The sequence below is a fragment of the Salmo trutta genome, chromosome 28 (genome assembly GCF_901001165.1).
Source record: "Salmo trutta chromosome 28, fSalTru1.1, whole genome shotgun sequence".
Taxonomy (NCBI): domain Eukaryota; kingdom Metazoa; phylum Chordata; class Actinopteri; order Salmoniformes; family Salmonidae; genus Salmo; species Salmo trutta.
The window spans coordinates 45,742,350-45,759,451 of NC_042984.1; the positions used below are offsets into that span (position 1 = coordinate 45,742,350).

Genomic DNA, 17,102 nt, shown 5'->3' on the forward strand with positions numbered 1-17,102 from the left:
AGAGGGAAAAAAATTCTAGATCACCTGTACTCCACACACAGAGACGTGTACAAAGCTCTCCCTCGCCTTCCATTTGGTCAATCCGACCACAACTCTAACACCAGTCTCAACATCAACACTGAAGAGGCGACTCCGGGATCCTGGCCTTCTAGGCAGAGTTCCTCTGTCCAGTGTCTGTGTTTTTTTTGTCCATCTTAATCTTTTCTTTTTATTGGTCAGTCTGAGAAGTTTTTTTCCATTTGCAACTTTGCTTAGAAGGCCAGCATCCCAGAGTCGCCTCTTCACTGTTAACGTTGAGACTGGTGTTTTGCGGGTACTATTTAATGAAGCTGCCAGTTGAGGACTTGTGTGGCGTTTGTTTCTCAAACTAGACACTCTAATGCACTTGTCCTCTTGCTCAGTTGTGCACCGAAGCCTCCCACTCTTCTTTCTATTCTGGTTAGAGCCAGTTTGCGCTGTTCTGTGAAGGGAGTAGTACACAGCGTTGTACCAGATCTTCAGTTTCTTGGCAATTTCTCGCATGGAATAGCCTTAATTTCTCAGAACAAGAATAGACTAATGAGTTTCAGAAGAAAGGTCTTTGTTTTTGGCCATTTTGAGCCTGTAATTGAACCCACAAATGCTGATGCTCCAGATACTCAACTAGTCTAAAGAAGGCCAGTTTTATTGCTTCTTTAATCAGAACAACAGTTTTCAGCTGTGCTAACATAATTTCAAAAGGGTTTTCTAATGATCAATTAGCCTTTTAAAATGATAAACTTGGATTAGCTAACACAATGTGCCATTGGAGCACAGGAGTGATGGTTGCTGATAATGGGCTTCTGGACGCCTATGTAGATATTCCATAAAAAATCTGCCGTCTTCACCTACAATAGTCATTTACAACATTAACAATGTCTACACTGTATTTATGATCAATTTGATGTTATTTTAATGGACAAAAAATGTGCTTTTCTTTCAAAAATAAGGACATTTCTAAGTGACCCCAAACTTTTGAACGGTAGTGTACTCTCTCTCTCTCTCTCTCACAACGGCAGCGCTGACAGAACTCTGGTCTAATTCCTCTCTTGTTGATGTGTCAGTGATAGAGACAGAGCACAAAGACCAGAGATAGGGCTGTTTGTGGCTCTGAGCAGAACAAAGAGCAGTCTGTTCCACGTCCTCTGGAACTGTATGGGCCTGTTTCAGTGTAAGCCTATAAATTCAACAATGACCAACAATATGTGCATCAAAGCCACAACTGAGGGTCCAGATTGACCAACCAAAAGAAAGCTTTACTGTCTAGCCTAGAATGGACATAGTTTTGAAATTTGAGTTCTGTTAATTAACAGAACTGGGGCTGTCACGGGTATGGCATAGGCTATCTGCTTAACAGCCTAACTGAGTAACTGTTGCTGATAAGTCAAACTTACATTACCAGCAGTGCATTTACATATGTTTTATATTTCAATCAGGCTCCAGGCTGTCAGTGAGATGGTGTATCTGTCTGCCTGCCTGGTAATCAAGGTTGAATTGTCTCCATCTGTATGATTCAGCTGGCCATGCAGAGACAATGGTATCAACCACCGCAACAGGAAAACTGGCCAACGAATGGCCTGACATAGAGATAAGGTCCAGGTCATGTGTGTGTGCATGTGTGCATGTACCAGGGGCTTCCAGAAGGGCCATTGCTCTTGTGGTCATTGCTGGTTTACCTTTAACTGGGATGCAGCCACAGTAATTCTGAGAAATGTGCTGACTCATCATGGCTGCCCTGCTCACAAAGGCTCTGACACCTGTTGTCTGTTTAATTATCACTGTGTAAGTGTTTGTCTAAGTCCTGGTAGGCCTACAGTATATGAGTGATCTGTGCTGTAGAGTATGGTCATGTGTTTACTGTAGCCTCAGTAGTGTACCAAGACCCTCTCTGTGATTCCAGCAGCACCTGCTCTGAGGGTCAGAACAGGATAGAACAGAACAGCACTGTCATGTCACTCAACAGCCCATCTGGCAACTGACGGTACATTTCATTTGATTTTGTTATAGCTTCGTGACCTCACCAAGGTGGAAAGCCAAGCCTTACCTAATGACATTATGCATTAGGACTGCATACTACACACACACACACACACACACACACACACACACACACACACACACACACACACACACACACACACACACACACACACAATGGGGCTTTGTCCTCTAAAGGCTCCTGAAAGAGGATTAAGCATGCATATAAAACAGTAGACAATAAAGAAAAGACCCAATCAGCTGGGCTGAGATGGGCTGAGATCAGCCCGAGGAGATGAGACAGGACTTACAGAGAGTGAGGGCTAGCAGCCAGAGGCAGGTTCAGCACCAGATTCAAACAGGACAATTCCACCGCTAACTCAAAAAAATACACACCATAGCAATCATTTAGGATGCTTGTTAGGTGCTATTTGATTTATGTATGTGTTTCTGTATTGTGAATGGGTGTACACAGTGTTTCCCCTAGATCTTATATATGTTTGAATATAGGGGGGAAACACTGTGTTTGCACACTTATGCGCGCATGTTTGTGTTGTGTTATGTGAAGAATACATACCTTTCTGAGTACTCGGGTGGTGAAGGAGAAAGGGTTCAAGGTGTGTCAGTCAGAGCTGTTCTTTTCAAATCACAAGGGCATTTTGTCATGCATTGAATGTGCCACTCAGAGTGTTTATAATAGTGAGTACCAGGCTGGCAGCAGGTTACTGACTGAGTGACTGTGACTGGCAGTGAGCATGAACCTGTCCTGTCCCCCATCTGTTCTCTCTCTGTCTCTCTGTCATATTCAACCTTTCATCACTGCGTTCCACTCAAACACTACTACCATGTTGCCAACTGAGGTCCTGGAGCGCCACAGACAGAGTGTGTAAAGTCTTGTTCCAGCCCGGTGCTACATCACCTGCTTTAATAATCACTAATTGTGGTTTAGACCACAATTATTTAAATCAGGTGTGTCACTGTTGAAACAAAACCATGCACTTGCTAAGAAACTCCACTTGGCCATGTGTCTCTGTGAGTTGTGTGTAGGCTATTAGAGTGTTCCTCAATGGCATGTTATTTCTGTAGAGTACTGAAGGCTAATGGCTGGCAAACTATGGTTTGTGTAGGTACAGCCCAGCACAAACTCGCCTGATCTAAACAACATATGCTTATCAAAACCCTGCACTCACTGAGAGTCTCCAGTTGGCTGTGTTTCTCAACAGCAGTGGTTCCCAAACTTTTTATAGTCCCATACCCCTTCAAACATTCCTCCTCCAGCTGCGTACCCCCTCTAGCTCCAGGGTCAGCACACTCTCAAATGTTGTTTTTTTGCCATCATTGTAAGCATGCCACATGCACACCATACGATTCATTTATTAAACATAAGAATGAGTGTGAGTTTTTGTCACAACCCGGCTCGTGGGGAGTGACAAAGAGCTCTTATAGGACCAGGGCACAAATAATAATATAATAATAATAATTTAGCTCTTTATTTAACCATCTTACATATAAAACCTTATTTGATCATCGAAAATTATGAATAACTCACCACAGGTTAATGAGAAGGGTATGCTTGAAAGGATGCTCATAACTCTGCAATGTTGGGTTGTATTGGAGAGAGTCTAAGTCTTAAGTCATTTTCCACACACAGTCTGTGCCTGTATTTAGTTTTCATGCTAGTGAGGGCCGAGAATCCACTCTCACATAGGTACGTGGTTGCAGAGGGCGTCAGTATCTTAACAGAGCGATTTTCCAAGGCAGGATACTCTGAGCGCAGCCCAATCCATAAATCTGTCAGTGGCTTCTGAATTAATAAAATTTTCACAGAACCGCTTGGGGCAATTTTGATGAGGTTCTCTTGTTCAGATATCGGTAAGTGGACTGGAGGCAGGGCATGAAAGAGATAACAAATCCAGTTGTTTGTGTCATCCGTTTCAGGAAAGTACCTGCGTAATTGTGCACCCAATTCACTCAGGTGCTTCACTATATCACATTTGACATTGTCCTTAAGCTTGATTTAATTTGCACAAAAAAATATACAATGATGGAAAGACCTGTGTGTTGTCCTTGTTAATACAGACAGAGAAGAGCTCCAACTTCTTAATCATAGCCTCAATTTTGTCCCACACATTGAATATAGTTGCGGAGATTCCCTGTAATCCTAGATTCAGATCATTCAGGCGAGGAAAAAACATCTCCCAGATAGGCCAGTCGTGTGAGAAACTCATCATCATGCAAGCGGTCAGACAAGTGAAAATGATAGTCAGTAAAGAAAACTTTAAGTTCGTCTCTCAATTCAAAAAAAGTGTCAATACTTTGCCCCTTGGTAACCAGCGCACTTCTGTATGTCCATTTTCACTGTAGTGTCCAAAACGTATTTCAAGCTGTCAGGCATTCCCTTGGCAGCAAGAGCCTCTCAGTGGATGCTGCAGTGTACTTAAGTGGCGTCGGGAGCAACGGCTTGCATGCGAGTTTACCGCTCAACTATGTCTCCCTGTCATAGCTTTTGTGCCATCAGTACAGATACCAACATGAGCAGCAGCTATGTTTGGCTACATACGGACCGTTAGGAGAGTAGCGGTTAATGTGATTGGATGTTAATTATTTAACTAGGCTACCTGTATTTGACATTGTGTTGTTACCACACCAGATGGTTCAATTAAATTTTTTGGCAGTGAAACGAGGCTACTGCAGGCGAGGAAAGAAACCTCACCCAAATGTATAGCCCGGTTGGAAAATATAAATGGACTGTTTGAAAATGTTAAAAAAAGGCCACTTTTAGAAAAAAAGGTTCCAAAAGGGTTCTGTGGCTGACCCGATAGTATAACCGTTTATGGTTCCATGTAGAACCCTTTTTGGTTCCAGGTATAACTGTTTTGGGTTCCATGTAGAACCCTCTGTAGAAAGGGTTCTACATGGAACTCAAAAGGATTCTACCTAGAACCAAAAGGGTTCTATCTGGAACCAAAAGAGGTTCTTCAAAAGGGACAGCCGAAGAACCCTTTTTGGTTCTAGATAGCACCTTTTTTTCTAAGACTATTATATTGAAGGCTAGTGGCTGGTCAGTGGTCAGTATGCTGCTTTGTGAATGTGTCAGTGTTGCTGTGTGCTGCTAGTGACAGTGTGGGCGCTGTGCTGTGTGCTGCTCTCTCTCCTCTCTCTTGGCCTATTGTGAAACTGAACAGCTGATTGTGTTAATTAGCTGTGACGTGGGCCGACCGTATCACAGCCTCATTTGTGTAGATTACATTGTGTGTGTGTGTGTCCCTTGCATGTTTGTGTGTTCTCGCCCTCGCACATGTGTGTGTGCATTCATGCGTGTGTGTGATGCAGTAGTCTCTTATGACTGTGCAGCTGAGGGAATATAGTTAACATGTCACCCACCCCCAGAGCTCAGAATGTTCCTGACTTGAATTTGTTTTCCTCCCCTCACTGCCAGTACTCACTGTGACTGTCTGACAGGCTGCCTTCTCTTCACACCAGGAATATGTATCTAAGGCCATTACTGTCGCTCCTCAGCCTTAAAGGAAACCATGTTGCTTAGCGTAGATTGGCATAGGTTTTTTTGGGTTGCTGCAGGTTAGGTGAGTTGGTATAGTGAGTCTGTGTTGCTGTGTGTTGTAGTTTTTGAGGAAGCCCTTCTCTGCAGACACCACTGTAGCGGTAAGCAGAAGGATTTATTGACGTTTAGAGACGCCAAATGAGCTCCCAGAAGATCTGCCAGGAGACACAATACTTGGGTGTAAGGTTTGACTGTTCATAGATTGCGTAAGTAGATTTGATTAGTTGATTGAGACATTGATTGCTCTCTCCCTCTCTCTTTCTCTCTCTCTCTACAGGTGATCTTGGACACTGAGTGAGGCTAGGCAACGTTGGGCTGATGGTAGGTGGGTCTTTTCACTTATTTCTCTCTTTTGTTTGTTCCATCTCTGTGTGCCTTTACCCTTCCCCCGTTTGTGTGTGCAGTGCCTGTGGTGTTAGTAGAAGTTGCCCCCAACATCTGGCCCAGAGTCGAGGGGCAACTTCCAACACTATCTGTTTTAGAGCATCTTCTTCCTGTTTGCTTCCTCTTGTCTGTCCCTTGTTTTCACTCCCCCATAACCCATTTCCTCTCTTTCTATGGTAGACTACTAGGCAAGCATTATCTTTGAGCTGATTGGATGCATGCCCTGTTGTGGACTCCCATTGGCCGCCGCTGAACTTTGACCTCTCCTGTCTCACCCCATCCCGTCCTGTAGACAGACAGACAGACAGACAGACAGACAACCCCAAAACACACACCCTACTCTACTCTACTCTCCTCCCCTACCCTACCCTACCCCCATTCCCCTGTGTATGAGAGTGCTGCACCCTCGTATGCAGAGAGGAGGTAGTGAGAGGCACCCAGGGGGGTCGGGGTGTAGAGAAGGGGCGCAGGCCTCAAGAGGTGTTCCTCTCACTCAGACCACCACTCCCCTTCCAAAATTACCCAGAATGCCCGAGACAGCATGGGCGTCCTGGGCCAGGGTCTGAAACAGCTGTTCCAGCAGCAACGCAGACGCCTGTCCCTCTCTCGCTTTACCCTAGCCTCCTCCTCTTCCTCCTCTGCATCCTCCTCTTCCTCATCCTCTGTGATCTCAATGGGTGGCCCCTCTCGCTACCCTCCCGAGGACTACCTCACCCCCCTCCAAGCCCCCTTGGCCTGTCCTGACTCTGATCCCCCCTCTGGTGGTCTCCTTGCCCCCCCAGCTGGTCAGGGTGCCGGCCCTGTGGGCATGATGAGGCGTGGGACTATCCTGCAGAGCCAGCACTGTGGGGGGAACGGGACAGGGGCAGGGGGAGGGGGAGCAGACCGGGACCACCCTCTGAGAGGCAGCCCCCAGGCCTCCCACCGCCACCCTACCTATGATGCACAGAAGCATTCCGAACGCCTGCGCTCCTCCTCCACCACGGACAACACCACACGAAGTAGCCCCTCCCCTGGGTACAACCCTGTATACGCAACGTCAGGCGACGTGGTGCTGTCGTCAGGATACCAGTCCACGGAGGAGACAGAAAAGGTGAGCGATGTCAGCTGTCAATCATATTAGGGTATTTTTTGGTTTGTGGTCATGTTTTATCTGGTAATGGATGTAATACAATCCTGACCTACTCAGGTGTTCTTCATCCAACAGGCCTGCTCTTAAATATTGAGGCTTAAAGGGATATTGGCAATGAGAGTCTTTATCTACTTCCCCAGAGTCAGGTGAACTCGTGGATACCATTGTTATGTCTCTGTGTCCAATATGAAGGAAGTTTGAGAGTTTCGCGAGCCAATGCTAACTAGCATTAGCGCAATGATTGGAAGATTATGGGTATCTACTAGAGTATGACACGTGATGCCATGTGGATATAATAATGTTTCTGTCCTGTAATGCTAAATGCTCCTGAGCAGAGGCAGTGCTAATCCAGGCTCAGGTGAGAGGCACACACACACAAACACACACACACGTCTACTCAGATCAGTCAGAAACTGGTATTCCTGAGACTGTCCTAAGTACGTCTAGAGCAACGCATCTGTCTGATATGCATTATCCAAGCAAGATAGCCAAACACCCCTCTCTGGATGTTTGAGGATGGTATGTTCCACTGTAATTGTTGATTGCCAACAGACGCTGTCTCTTAGATTCTCAGTTATTTTTTACATGATATGAGACGTGAAGATGAATTATCCACTTTTTTTATAATAATAAAAAGAAATTATTTCACCTTTATTTAACCAGGTAGGCTAGTTGAGAACAAGTTCTCATTTACAACTACGACCTGGCCAAGACAAAGCATAGCAATTCGACACATACAACAACACAGAGTTACACATGGAATAAACAAAACATACAGTCAATAATACAGTAGAACAAAAGAAAACAAAAAGTCTATATACAGTGAGTGCGAATGAGGTAAGTTAAGGCAATAAATAGGCCATGGTGGCGAAGTAATTACAATATAGCAATTAAACACTGGAATGGTAGATGTGCAGAAGATGAATGTGCAAGTAGAGATACTGGGGTGCAAAGGAGCAAGATAAATAAATAAATACAGTATGGGGATGAGGTAGGTAGATAGATGGGCTGTTTACAGATGGGCTATGTACAGGTGCAGTGATCTGTGAGCTGCTCTGACAGCTGGTACTTAAAGCTAGTGAGGGAGATATGAGTCTCCAGCTTCAGAGATTTTTGCAGTTCGTTCCAGTCATTGGCAGCAGAGAACTGGAAGGAAAGATGACCAAAGGAGGAATTGGCTTTGGGGGTGACCAGAGAGATATACCTGCTGGAGTGCGTGCTACGAGTGGGTGCTGCTATGGTGACCAGTGAGCTGAGATAAGGCGGGGCTTTACCTAGCAGAGACTTGTAGATAACCTGTTGCCAGTGGGTTTGGCGACGAGTATGAAGCGAGGGCCAACCAACGAGAGCGTACAGGTCGCAATGGTGGGTAATGTATGGGGCTTTGGTGACAACTAGAGGAAGAACTAATGCTGAATGTTCTAAATGTATTTCTGTCATATCAAGAAGATACATTTGAGTTTAACAGTAAAGTAGATATGCTGTCTATCAACATAATATATTAAGAAGAGCTCCTTATGTTGTAGGAGCACTCAGCTTTTATGAGAATTCTTATCATTTTTTGGAAATTGGAAATGCTTGACATGCTACATCACGCAAGATATGGAGGTTATTGTTCTGCATCCATGTGTATGTGTGTTGTTCTGTGTTCAGAATGTACAGTATGTGTATGACCTCTCAGAGAGTTGATGCTTGTCCATCTGTGATAAGATGGGTCAGAGGACCTCTCAGGTTTTGCATTGAGAGGTCTGTACCAGACACTGCTATAACCGCACACACACACACACACACAAACAAACAAACAAACAACACATTCACACGCATACACACACACACCCAAAGACAGCCTGGTGTACAGCGTGTAAGAATAGACCACTTGTGTCTGAAAGGACGGAGCTCTATAACAAAGGAAAGCTGACAAAGGGAAGTACATGCAGTATTTTCCTGCTCATCTAGCGTGCTATGTTCTTTTTATACCCTCTGGTGAAGTAGCCTCTCACTACAGTAGGTGTGAACTGTGTTAATTTGTGTTCACTTGACTTTATCTAACGTCTGTATTTAGTTTGGGTGCCAGACTATTTTGTCATTCAACAACATTACTACCTCTTGTTGCCAAGATAGACACATTGGCTGAAAGAGAAACAGACTGGCCCCAGTGAGAGAATATAGATTTTGTGCCTTGCTCTCCTCTCTGAATGTATAGCTACAGCCATACCGGTATGTAAATGCTTGATGTTTGTCCTGACTGCCACCAGATGGCGGTGTCATACAGATAATGGCTGTAGTCTGATCTGTGTGTGTGTGTATATAGCCATTTTACAGTTTTTTTTTACAATCGCTTGGACCTATTTCTCAATACTTAGGTCACTTTTTCAAAACTCTTCACACAGTTCTCCTAACTAACTTTCAGCTTGGCACAGCAGTTAATTTCACATCCAAAATGCACTAAAATGACAAAAACACTTCATACATGTCTCAAATCAACTCATTCTTCCATAAAACTAGCAAAGGTTGTCACCCAACAAGCACACTTTGTCACTCATAAAACAATGACAATGGCAATCTTCTGCAGATATGTCCAGGCATCCAGCATTCATTGCGTCCAGGAGGGACATTTGATCATGTGGATGGTGGTCATAAACCTTCCACCTCCATGAGGAAAATAATTCCTCTATGGGGTTGAGGAATAGAGAGTAAGGAAGGAGGAAAAGTGACATCATCCTGGGATGGGCTGCAAACCCTTCTGTGACTGCACGGAAGTGGTGAAATGCCACATTGTCCCATGCAATTACAAACGTTGGCCGATTTCGCCTCACTGCAACCCTTTCCTCACCTGGCACAACCCTTCCATAGTGGTCACCCAGGAATGAAATGAGGCCCAATTAGCAGTTTATGTAACAGCAATCCATCAGAGGATATTGCTGCACACAGTGTGATGTTGGCACCCCTCTGGCCCGGGACATCCACCGTGGCTCTTTTCCCAATCACATTCCTTCCTCACCGCCGTGTTTTGGCCAAATTGAAACCAGCCTCATCCACAAAGATGAATATGTGGGGTGTTTGCCTGGCTTCAATCTCCATGACTGTCTAAAATAAATCCACAAGGCAACATAAGAGTTAGGCTATTACGGTAGTTTACATTATATCTTAAATGCCATTGTGTGCCTCTGCCCTGTTTGGTTTTGTTCAAAACCAGTTCTGTATTTTATAGTCATCTTACCTGGACTTATTGGTTCCTGAGTTGCTTGACTCGTTCAGAGTTCCTCTCAAAGGGGACAGTGTACAACTGCTTCATCTTGACTTGATGTTGTTTCAGGACTCTAGAAATATTTGTTATGCTTACATTGTCTGCCATCATTCATCCCGAATCTCTGTGAGTTTTATGCCATTGTTTCTGATGACCATATTAACGATTGCAGTTTCCTGCACAGCAGTGAAAATCCTACCTCTCCCGCCTGTAGGAGGTAACCGTTGGGTCCTAAGCAGAAATACAAAAACAATTACACACAAGTAGGATTTTGTAATGTGTAATAACTTCTGTAATGTGGCGTTCAGTCAGATGCCCTTGCAGAATGCACATCTTAAATGTTGTTTTGCTGGAAATTTCTCAGAATAGATGCCACTGTTGAGCGTTGCAGATTTGGCTGCACTCTCAGACCAGACCTTTTCATTGATAGACCATGATTTATTACATGATCAATTATAGTAGCCCTAATCTCATCTGAGACTACAGCTCTTGATCTCCCTCTCAGTCTTCTTCCACCACGCGTACGTACTCCTCTCCCTCTCCCAGCCACTCTTCTTTCTCTATCAGCCACTTCTCTATATCTGGCTGGGTCCATGTTGACAATACAGTACAGCATTATTCCTAAGATGTCCCCTTTTGTATAGATGGTAATGAAATGTAAAGACTAACACCTGTGTAGGTGTTCAGCTACAATGGGAATCAGCTGTGGTTGGTCTAATTGTTTTGATAGCATTTAATCTTTTAGATTTGGAATATATTTCAATACGGTATTACTGTAGAAATGTAGCAAATGTATGTCTTATTCAATTTTCTGTTATTTTAGGTTTTGAACTTTAAGTTTAACAGTTTTGAAAAGAGTATATAAACATATGCAAATTGGCCTGTAGGTACATAGAGTTTTGGTGGTGGTTGTGTCTGAGTGAGAAAAGAGTTTATGAAAATTGAAAGATGTGGTCATTGAATGCATTTTGTGCCAAAGCAATGAAAAATGATCCACAGTTTAGCCCACATAGACTGCTGTTGTACTCACTGTGTGAAGTGTTTTGAAAAAGTGACCTAAGTATTGAGAAATGGGTCCTAGCGATTGTAAAAAACTGTAATAGAGAGAGAATAACGTTTCGACCTTCCCTGCAAATTCTTGCACTGTAAAAAGATAGTTGTTTCAACTAATTATTATTAACCGGTTCCACATACTTTTTTAGTTTACTCAACCTTTCGAACAAAGTGTTACCTGAATTAAAACTTTGCTCCAACTTGAGAAAACTTAGGCAAGAATTCAGTCAACTTAAAATGATTTGTTTGCTCAACTTCTCATATGTTCATTCAAATAGAAATTATTATTTATCATAGTAATTAAGGAGTAACATTAAAACTGAGTAATATGCCCCACAAACATTAGACAACTATACAGAAAACCCTCAAATAAGTAAATCAGATCAATGATGAAAGAATAGTCAGATTAACTGATAATTGACCAGTGTTGGAGAAGCTACTCTGAAAATAGTTTACCAAGCTACCAATTACTTCACACTGGAAGTCGGTAAGCTACACGAAAACTACCCCCTTAAGAAACATATAGTTTACTTAACTAAAGTTACTTTGAAAATTATCATATCTAAAATGTCATAGACTAGTTTAGTTGCTATTATTTTTTGTAGCCCTTTTTCTCCCCAATTGTTAGTTACAGTCTTGTCCCATCACTACAACTCCCATACAGACTCGAGAGAGGCAAAGGTTGAGAGCCATGCGTCCTTCAAAACACAACCCTGACAAGCCACACTGCTCGCTTAACCCGGAAGCACCAATGTGTCAGAGGAAACATCATACAACTGGCAACCAGCCCGCCACAAGGAGTCACTAGAGCATGAATGGACAAGGAAATCCCGTCTGGCCAAACCCACTGAGCCAATTGTGCGCCGCCTCAATGGTCTCCTAGTCATGGCCAGCTGTGACACAGCCTGGGATTGAACCCACTGCAATGCAGTGCCTTATACCACTGCACCACTCGGGATGCCCCAAAAAAAGTGTTTTAAGTGAGAATGAGGCAGGTCCATTGCTGAAAATGAAAGGAAATGATTGTCTACTTCACCCATATAATTTTTTTGCAAAATAAATTGAGTGTAGTTCCAGTAGTTACATGGTAAAAAGTTAACTACTGAAAACACTACCAAGATTTGAATGTAGTTAAACTACCACTAAGCTACTGCAAAATGTAATTAGATTACTTGTTGAATTACATGTAGTTCACTACTCCCCAATTGACACAGACATGGTGGCATAGCAGAAAGATCAGAATGCCATGACCCAAAGGTTGTGAGTTCAAATCCCAGATGAGGACATGTTGAATAATAATTACTGTATAAATAAACATGCACAATGTAAACGTATGACAAATATGTAAGTTGAAAACAGTCGCCTCACAAGTTCTCAACTGGCAGGTTCATCAAATAGTACCCGCAAAACACCAGTCTCAAAGTCAACAGTGAAGAGGTGATGCTGGCCTTCTAGGCAGAGTTCCAGTGTCTGTGTGCCTGCAAAATCTGCAGAGCTGGGAAGATTGTATCCCCCATATATATAAACCATATGCCATGGAATCGGTACATTGAACATCTCTTCCCCAAAAATGTTGCAACTTATATGGCACAGCTGTCAATTTTTGGTCCTTAAATGAAATTGGTATATATTTTTATTTATCACAATTTTCTTTAACCATTTTTGGTCTTTAATACAGGGCAGACAGACAAGTTCCTTACTTTTTCCCCCTTCCGCTTGCCTCTTCCATTTCTGTGGTAATGCTGCAATTAGTTGGTTGTAATTTTGGGTAGAGCAGACATTTACATATGTCTGTGTTAGCCGCATGTGTGACAACTCCACCAGTCCGATTTATGATATCATTTACAAAGATTATACTTTTTTTTAAAAATTTGATTAAAAAATATGTATTTTTTATCAATTAGTACATTTGAGTTTAACCACAATATTTGTTATATTATTTGTTCTGTCTTTGCAGATGGATTAAACTGAAATTGCAACCAACTCTCTAAGGCTTATTTAAAAACTACCGATATTTTGGAGATTATTTCATCTTCAAATAACCGAAAGTGAGCAGTTGTAATCTGAATAAAGGGAAAAAGGCCATTCTTGAACATGGGGTGAGAAATGTTTACTAATTTACTAGAGAACCATTTATTATTTAAGTGTTATTTTTTGTTTGCCTGATGTTTTTAGTGAGAGTTTAAATGCTTTAATATTGAATAATTCCCCCCCCCCCCCTCCAGTAATTCATATTCATTATATAAATAGGCCCTTTTAATTTTGTCTGGCTTGCCATTCCAAATAAAATGGAAAATTTGTTGTTCATATAATTTAAAAAGCAAGTCACTAGGTGTAGGCAAAGCCATAAGCAAATAGGTAAACTGTGATATGACTAAAGAGTTAATCAGGGTGATTTTTCCACAAATAGAAAGGCATTTTCCTTTCCATGGTAGCAAGATCTTATCTCTTTTTCCTAACTTTCAAAAATAATTTATTGGAGTGAGATCATTTATTTATTTTGGGATATGAATACCAAGTATGTCCACATCCCTGTCAGACTATATTATTGGTAAACTACACGGTAATGTAAAAGTTGAATTTTTTTGTGACCCAATACAAAATATAGTACAGTTATCATAATTTGGTTTTAATCCAGAGAGGATAGACAAAGTATCTATATCCTCTATGAGGCCGTGGAAGGATTATAATTATGGATTTAATAGAAAACATGAATCATCAGTGTATAATGACACCTTTGTTTTTAAGCCACAGATTTCTAATCCCTTAATATTATTGTTGGATCTAATTTTAACATTTCAATTGCAATAATAAATATATATGCCGATAGTGGACAACCTTGTTTTACTCCTCTTGACAGTTTAAAACTTTGAGAAGTAGCCATTATTTACTATTTTACACCTAGGGTTACTGTACATAACTTTAACCCATTTTATAAGAGATTCTTCAAAATTTAAATATTCCAGGCATTTATATATAAACTCCAGTCGTACTTTATCAAAAGCCTTTTCAAAATCAGCTATGAAAACCAGGCCTAGTTTTGCTGATATTTCATAGTATTCTATTGTTTCCAGTACTTGTCATATATTATATGTCATATATATATATCATGTCATATATATATATATCTCCAATGTATTGTCCGTGTAAAAAACCTGTCTGATTACGACAAATAATATCTGACAATACCTTTTTAATTCTATGCTCCAAGCATTTAGCTAGAATTTTTGCATCACAACACTGAAGTGTAAGAGGCCTCCAATTTCTTTAATGGACTGGAGCTTTATACAGTTGAAATCAGAAGTTTGCATACACTTAGGTTGGAGTCATTAAAACTGTTTTTGCAACCACCCAGCAAGTTTTTTGTTAACTTCTCTAGGGTACGTGGGACAGTAGCGTCCCACCTGACCAACATCCAGTTAAATTGCAGAGCGCCAAATTCAAAAACAGATATACTCATATTACAAATTCATAAACATACAAGTGTTATACATCTGTTTAAAGATTAACTTTTTGTTAATCCAGGCGCTGTGTCAGATTTCAAAAAGGCTTTGTGGCGAAAGCAAACCATGCGAATTGTTGAGGACAGCGCCCAGCAGACAAATCATTACAAACAGTTACCAGCCAAGTAGTAGTAGTCACAAAAGTCAGAAATAGCGATAGAGTTAATCACTTACCTTTGATGATCTTCATATGGTTGCACTCACAAGACTCCCATTTACTCAATAAATGTTTGTTTTGTTCGATAAAGTCCCTCTTTATATCCAAAAACCTCAGTTTTGTTCAGTAATCCACAGGCAGTCACAACAGGCAGATGAAAAATCTGAAAAGTATCAGTAAAATTCATAGAAACATGTCAAACGATGTTTATAATCAATCCTCAGGTTGTTTTTAGTCATAATAATCAATAACATTTCAACCGGACAAAAGCTTTGTCAATATAAAAGGAAAACAAGAAAGGCGTGCTCTCGGTCGCGCACATGAAAAACCTCTGGGACACTGCAGTGTCCACTCATTCAGACTCGTCTTACTCCCTCATTTTTCAGAATACAAGCCTGAAACAATTTCTAAAGACTGTTAACATCTAGTGTAAGCCATAGGAAGTGCAATTTGAGTCCTAAGTCATTGGAATCTGTATAGGCAATCTATGGAAACTACAAACATAAAAAAATCCCACTTCCTGGATAGATTTTTATCAGGTTTTTGCCTGCCATATCAGTTCTGTTATACTCACAGACATTATTTTAACCGTTTTGGAAACTTTAGAATGTTTTCTATCCAAATCTATTATATGGATATCCTAGCTTCTGGGCCTGAGTAACAGGCAGTTTACTTTGGGCACGCTTCTCATCGGGATGTCAAAATACTGCCCCCTACCCTAGAGAAGTTGACAAACTATAGTTTTGGCAAGTCGGTTAGGACATCTACTTTGTGCATGACACAAGTAATTTTTTCAACAATTGTTTACAGCCAGATTATTTCACTTATAATTCACTGTATCACAATTCCAGTGGGTCAGAAGTTTATATACACTAAGTTGACTGCTCCTTTAAAGCTTGGAAAATTCCAGAAAATGATGTCATGGCGTTAGAAGCTTCGGATAGGCTAACTGACATCATTTAAGTCATTTGGAGGTGTACCTGTGGATGTATTTCAAGGCCTACCTTCAAACTCCGTTCCTCTTTGCTTGATATCATGGGAAAATCAAAAGAAATCAGCCAAGACCTCAGAAAACAAATTGTAGACCTTTACAAGTCTGCTTCATCCTTGGGAGCAATTTCCAAATGCCTGAAGGTACCACATTCATCTGTATAAACGATAGTATGCAAGTATAAACACCATGGGACCATGGAGCCGTCATACCGCTCAGGAAGGAGATGCGTTCTGTCTCCTAGAGATGAACGTACTTTGGTGCGAAAAGTGCAAATCGATCCCAGAACAACAGCAAAGGACCTTGTAAAGATGCTGGAGGAAACAGGTACAAAAGTATCTATATCCACAGTAAAACGAGTCCTATGTCGACATAACCTGAAAGGCCACTCAGCAAGGAAGAAGCCACTGCTCCAAAACCGCCATAAAAAGCCAGACTACGGTTTGAAACTGCACATGGGGACAAAGATCGTACTTTTTGGAGAAATGACCTCTGGTCTGATGAAACAAAAGTAGAACTGTTTGGCAATAATGACATTTACATTTAATGACCATCGTTATGTTTAGAGGAAAAAGGGGGAGGCTTGCAAGCCGAAGAACCATCCCAGCCATGAAGCACGGGGGTGGCAGCATCATGTTGTGAGGGTGCTTTGCTGCAGGAGGGACTGGTGCAATTCACAAAATAGATGGCATCATGAGGCAGTACAATTATGTGGATATATTGAACCGGCATCTCAAGACATCAGTCAGGAAGTTAAAGCTTTCGAAATGGACAATGACCCCAAGCATACTTCCAAAGTTGTGGCAAAATGGCTTAAGGACAACAAAGTCAAGGTATTGGAGTGGCCATCACAAAGCCCTGACCTCAATCCCATAGAAAATGTGTGGGCAGAACTGAAAAACCGTGTGCTGGCAAGGAGGCCTACAAACCTGACACAGTTACACCAGCTCTGTCAGGAGGAATGGGCTAAAATTCACCAAACTTATTGTGGGAAGCTTGTGGAAGGCTTCCTGAAATGTTTGACCCAGGTTAAACAGTTTAAAGGCAATGCTACCAAATACCAATTGAGTGTATGTAA

The 17,102-nt window shown here is 41.7% G+C and overlaps 1 protein-coding gene across 1 annotated transcript in view; it reads left to right on the forward strand.

The window, feature by feature from the left end:
* The window catches only part of LOC115166340 (transmembrane and coiled-coil domains protein 1), an 89,076-nt gene that overhangs the window by 2,198 nt on the left and 69,776 nt on the right, over positions 1–17,102 (forward strand). Inside the window, exons 2-3 of the mRNA XM_029720248.1 lie at positions 5,835–5,882; positions 6,724–7,034. Of these exons, the coding sequence (XP_029576108.1) occupies positions 5,876–5,882; positions 6,724–7,034 (318 nt within the window). The 5' untranslated portion in view covers positions 5,835–5,875. The remainder of the gene's footprint in view (positions 1–5,834; positions 5,883–6,723; positions 7,035–17,102) is intronic.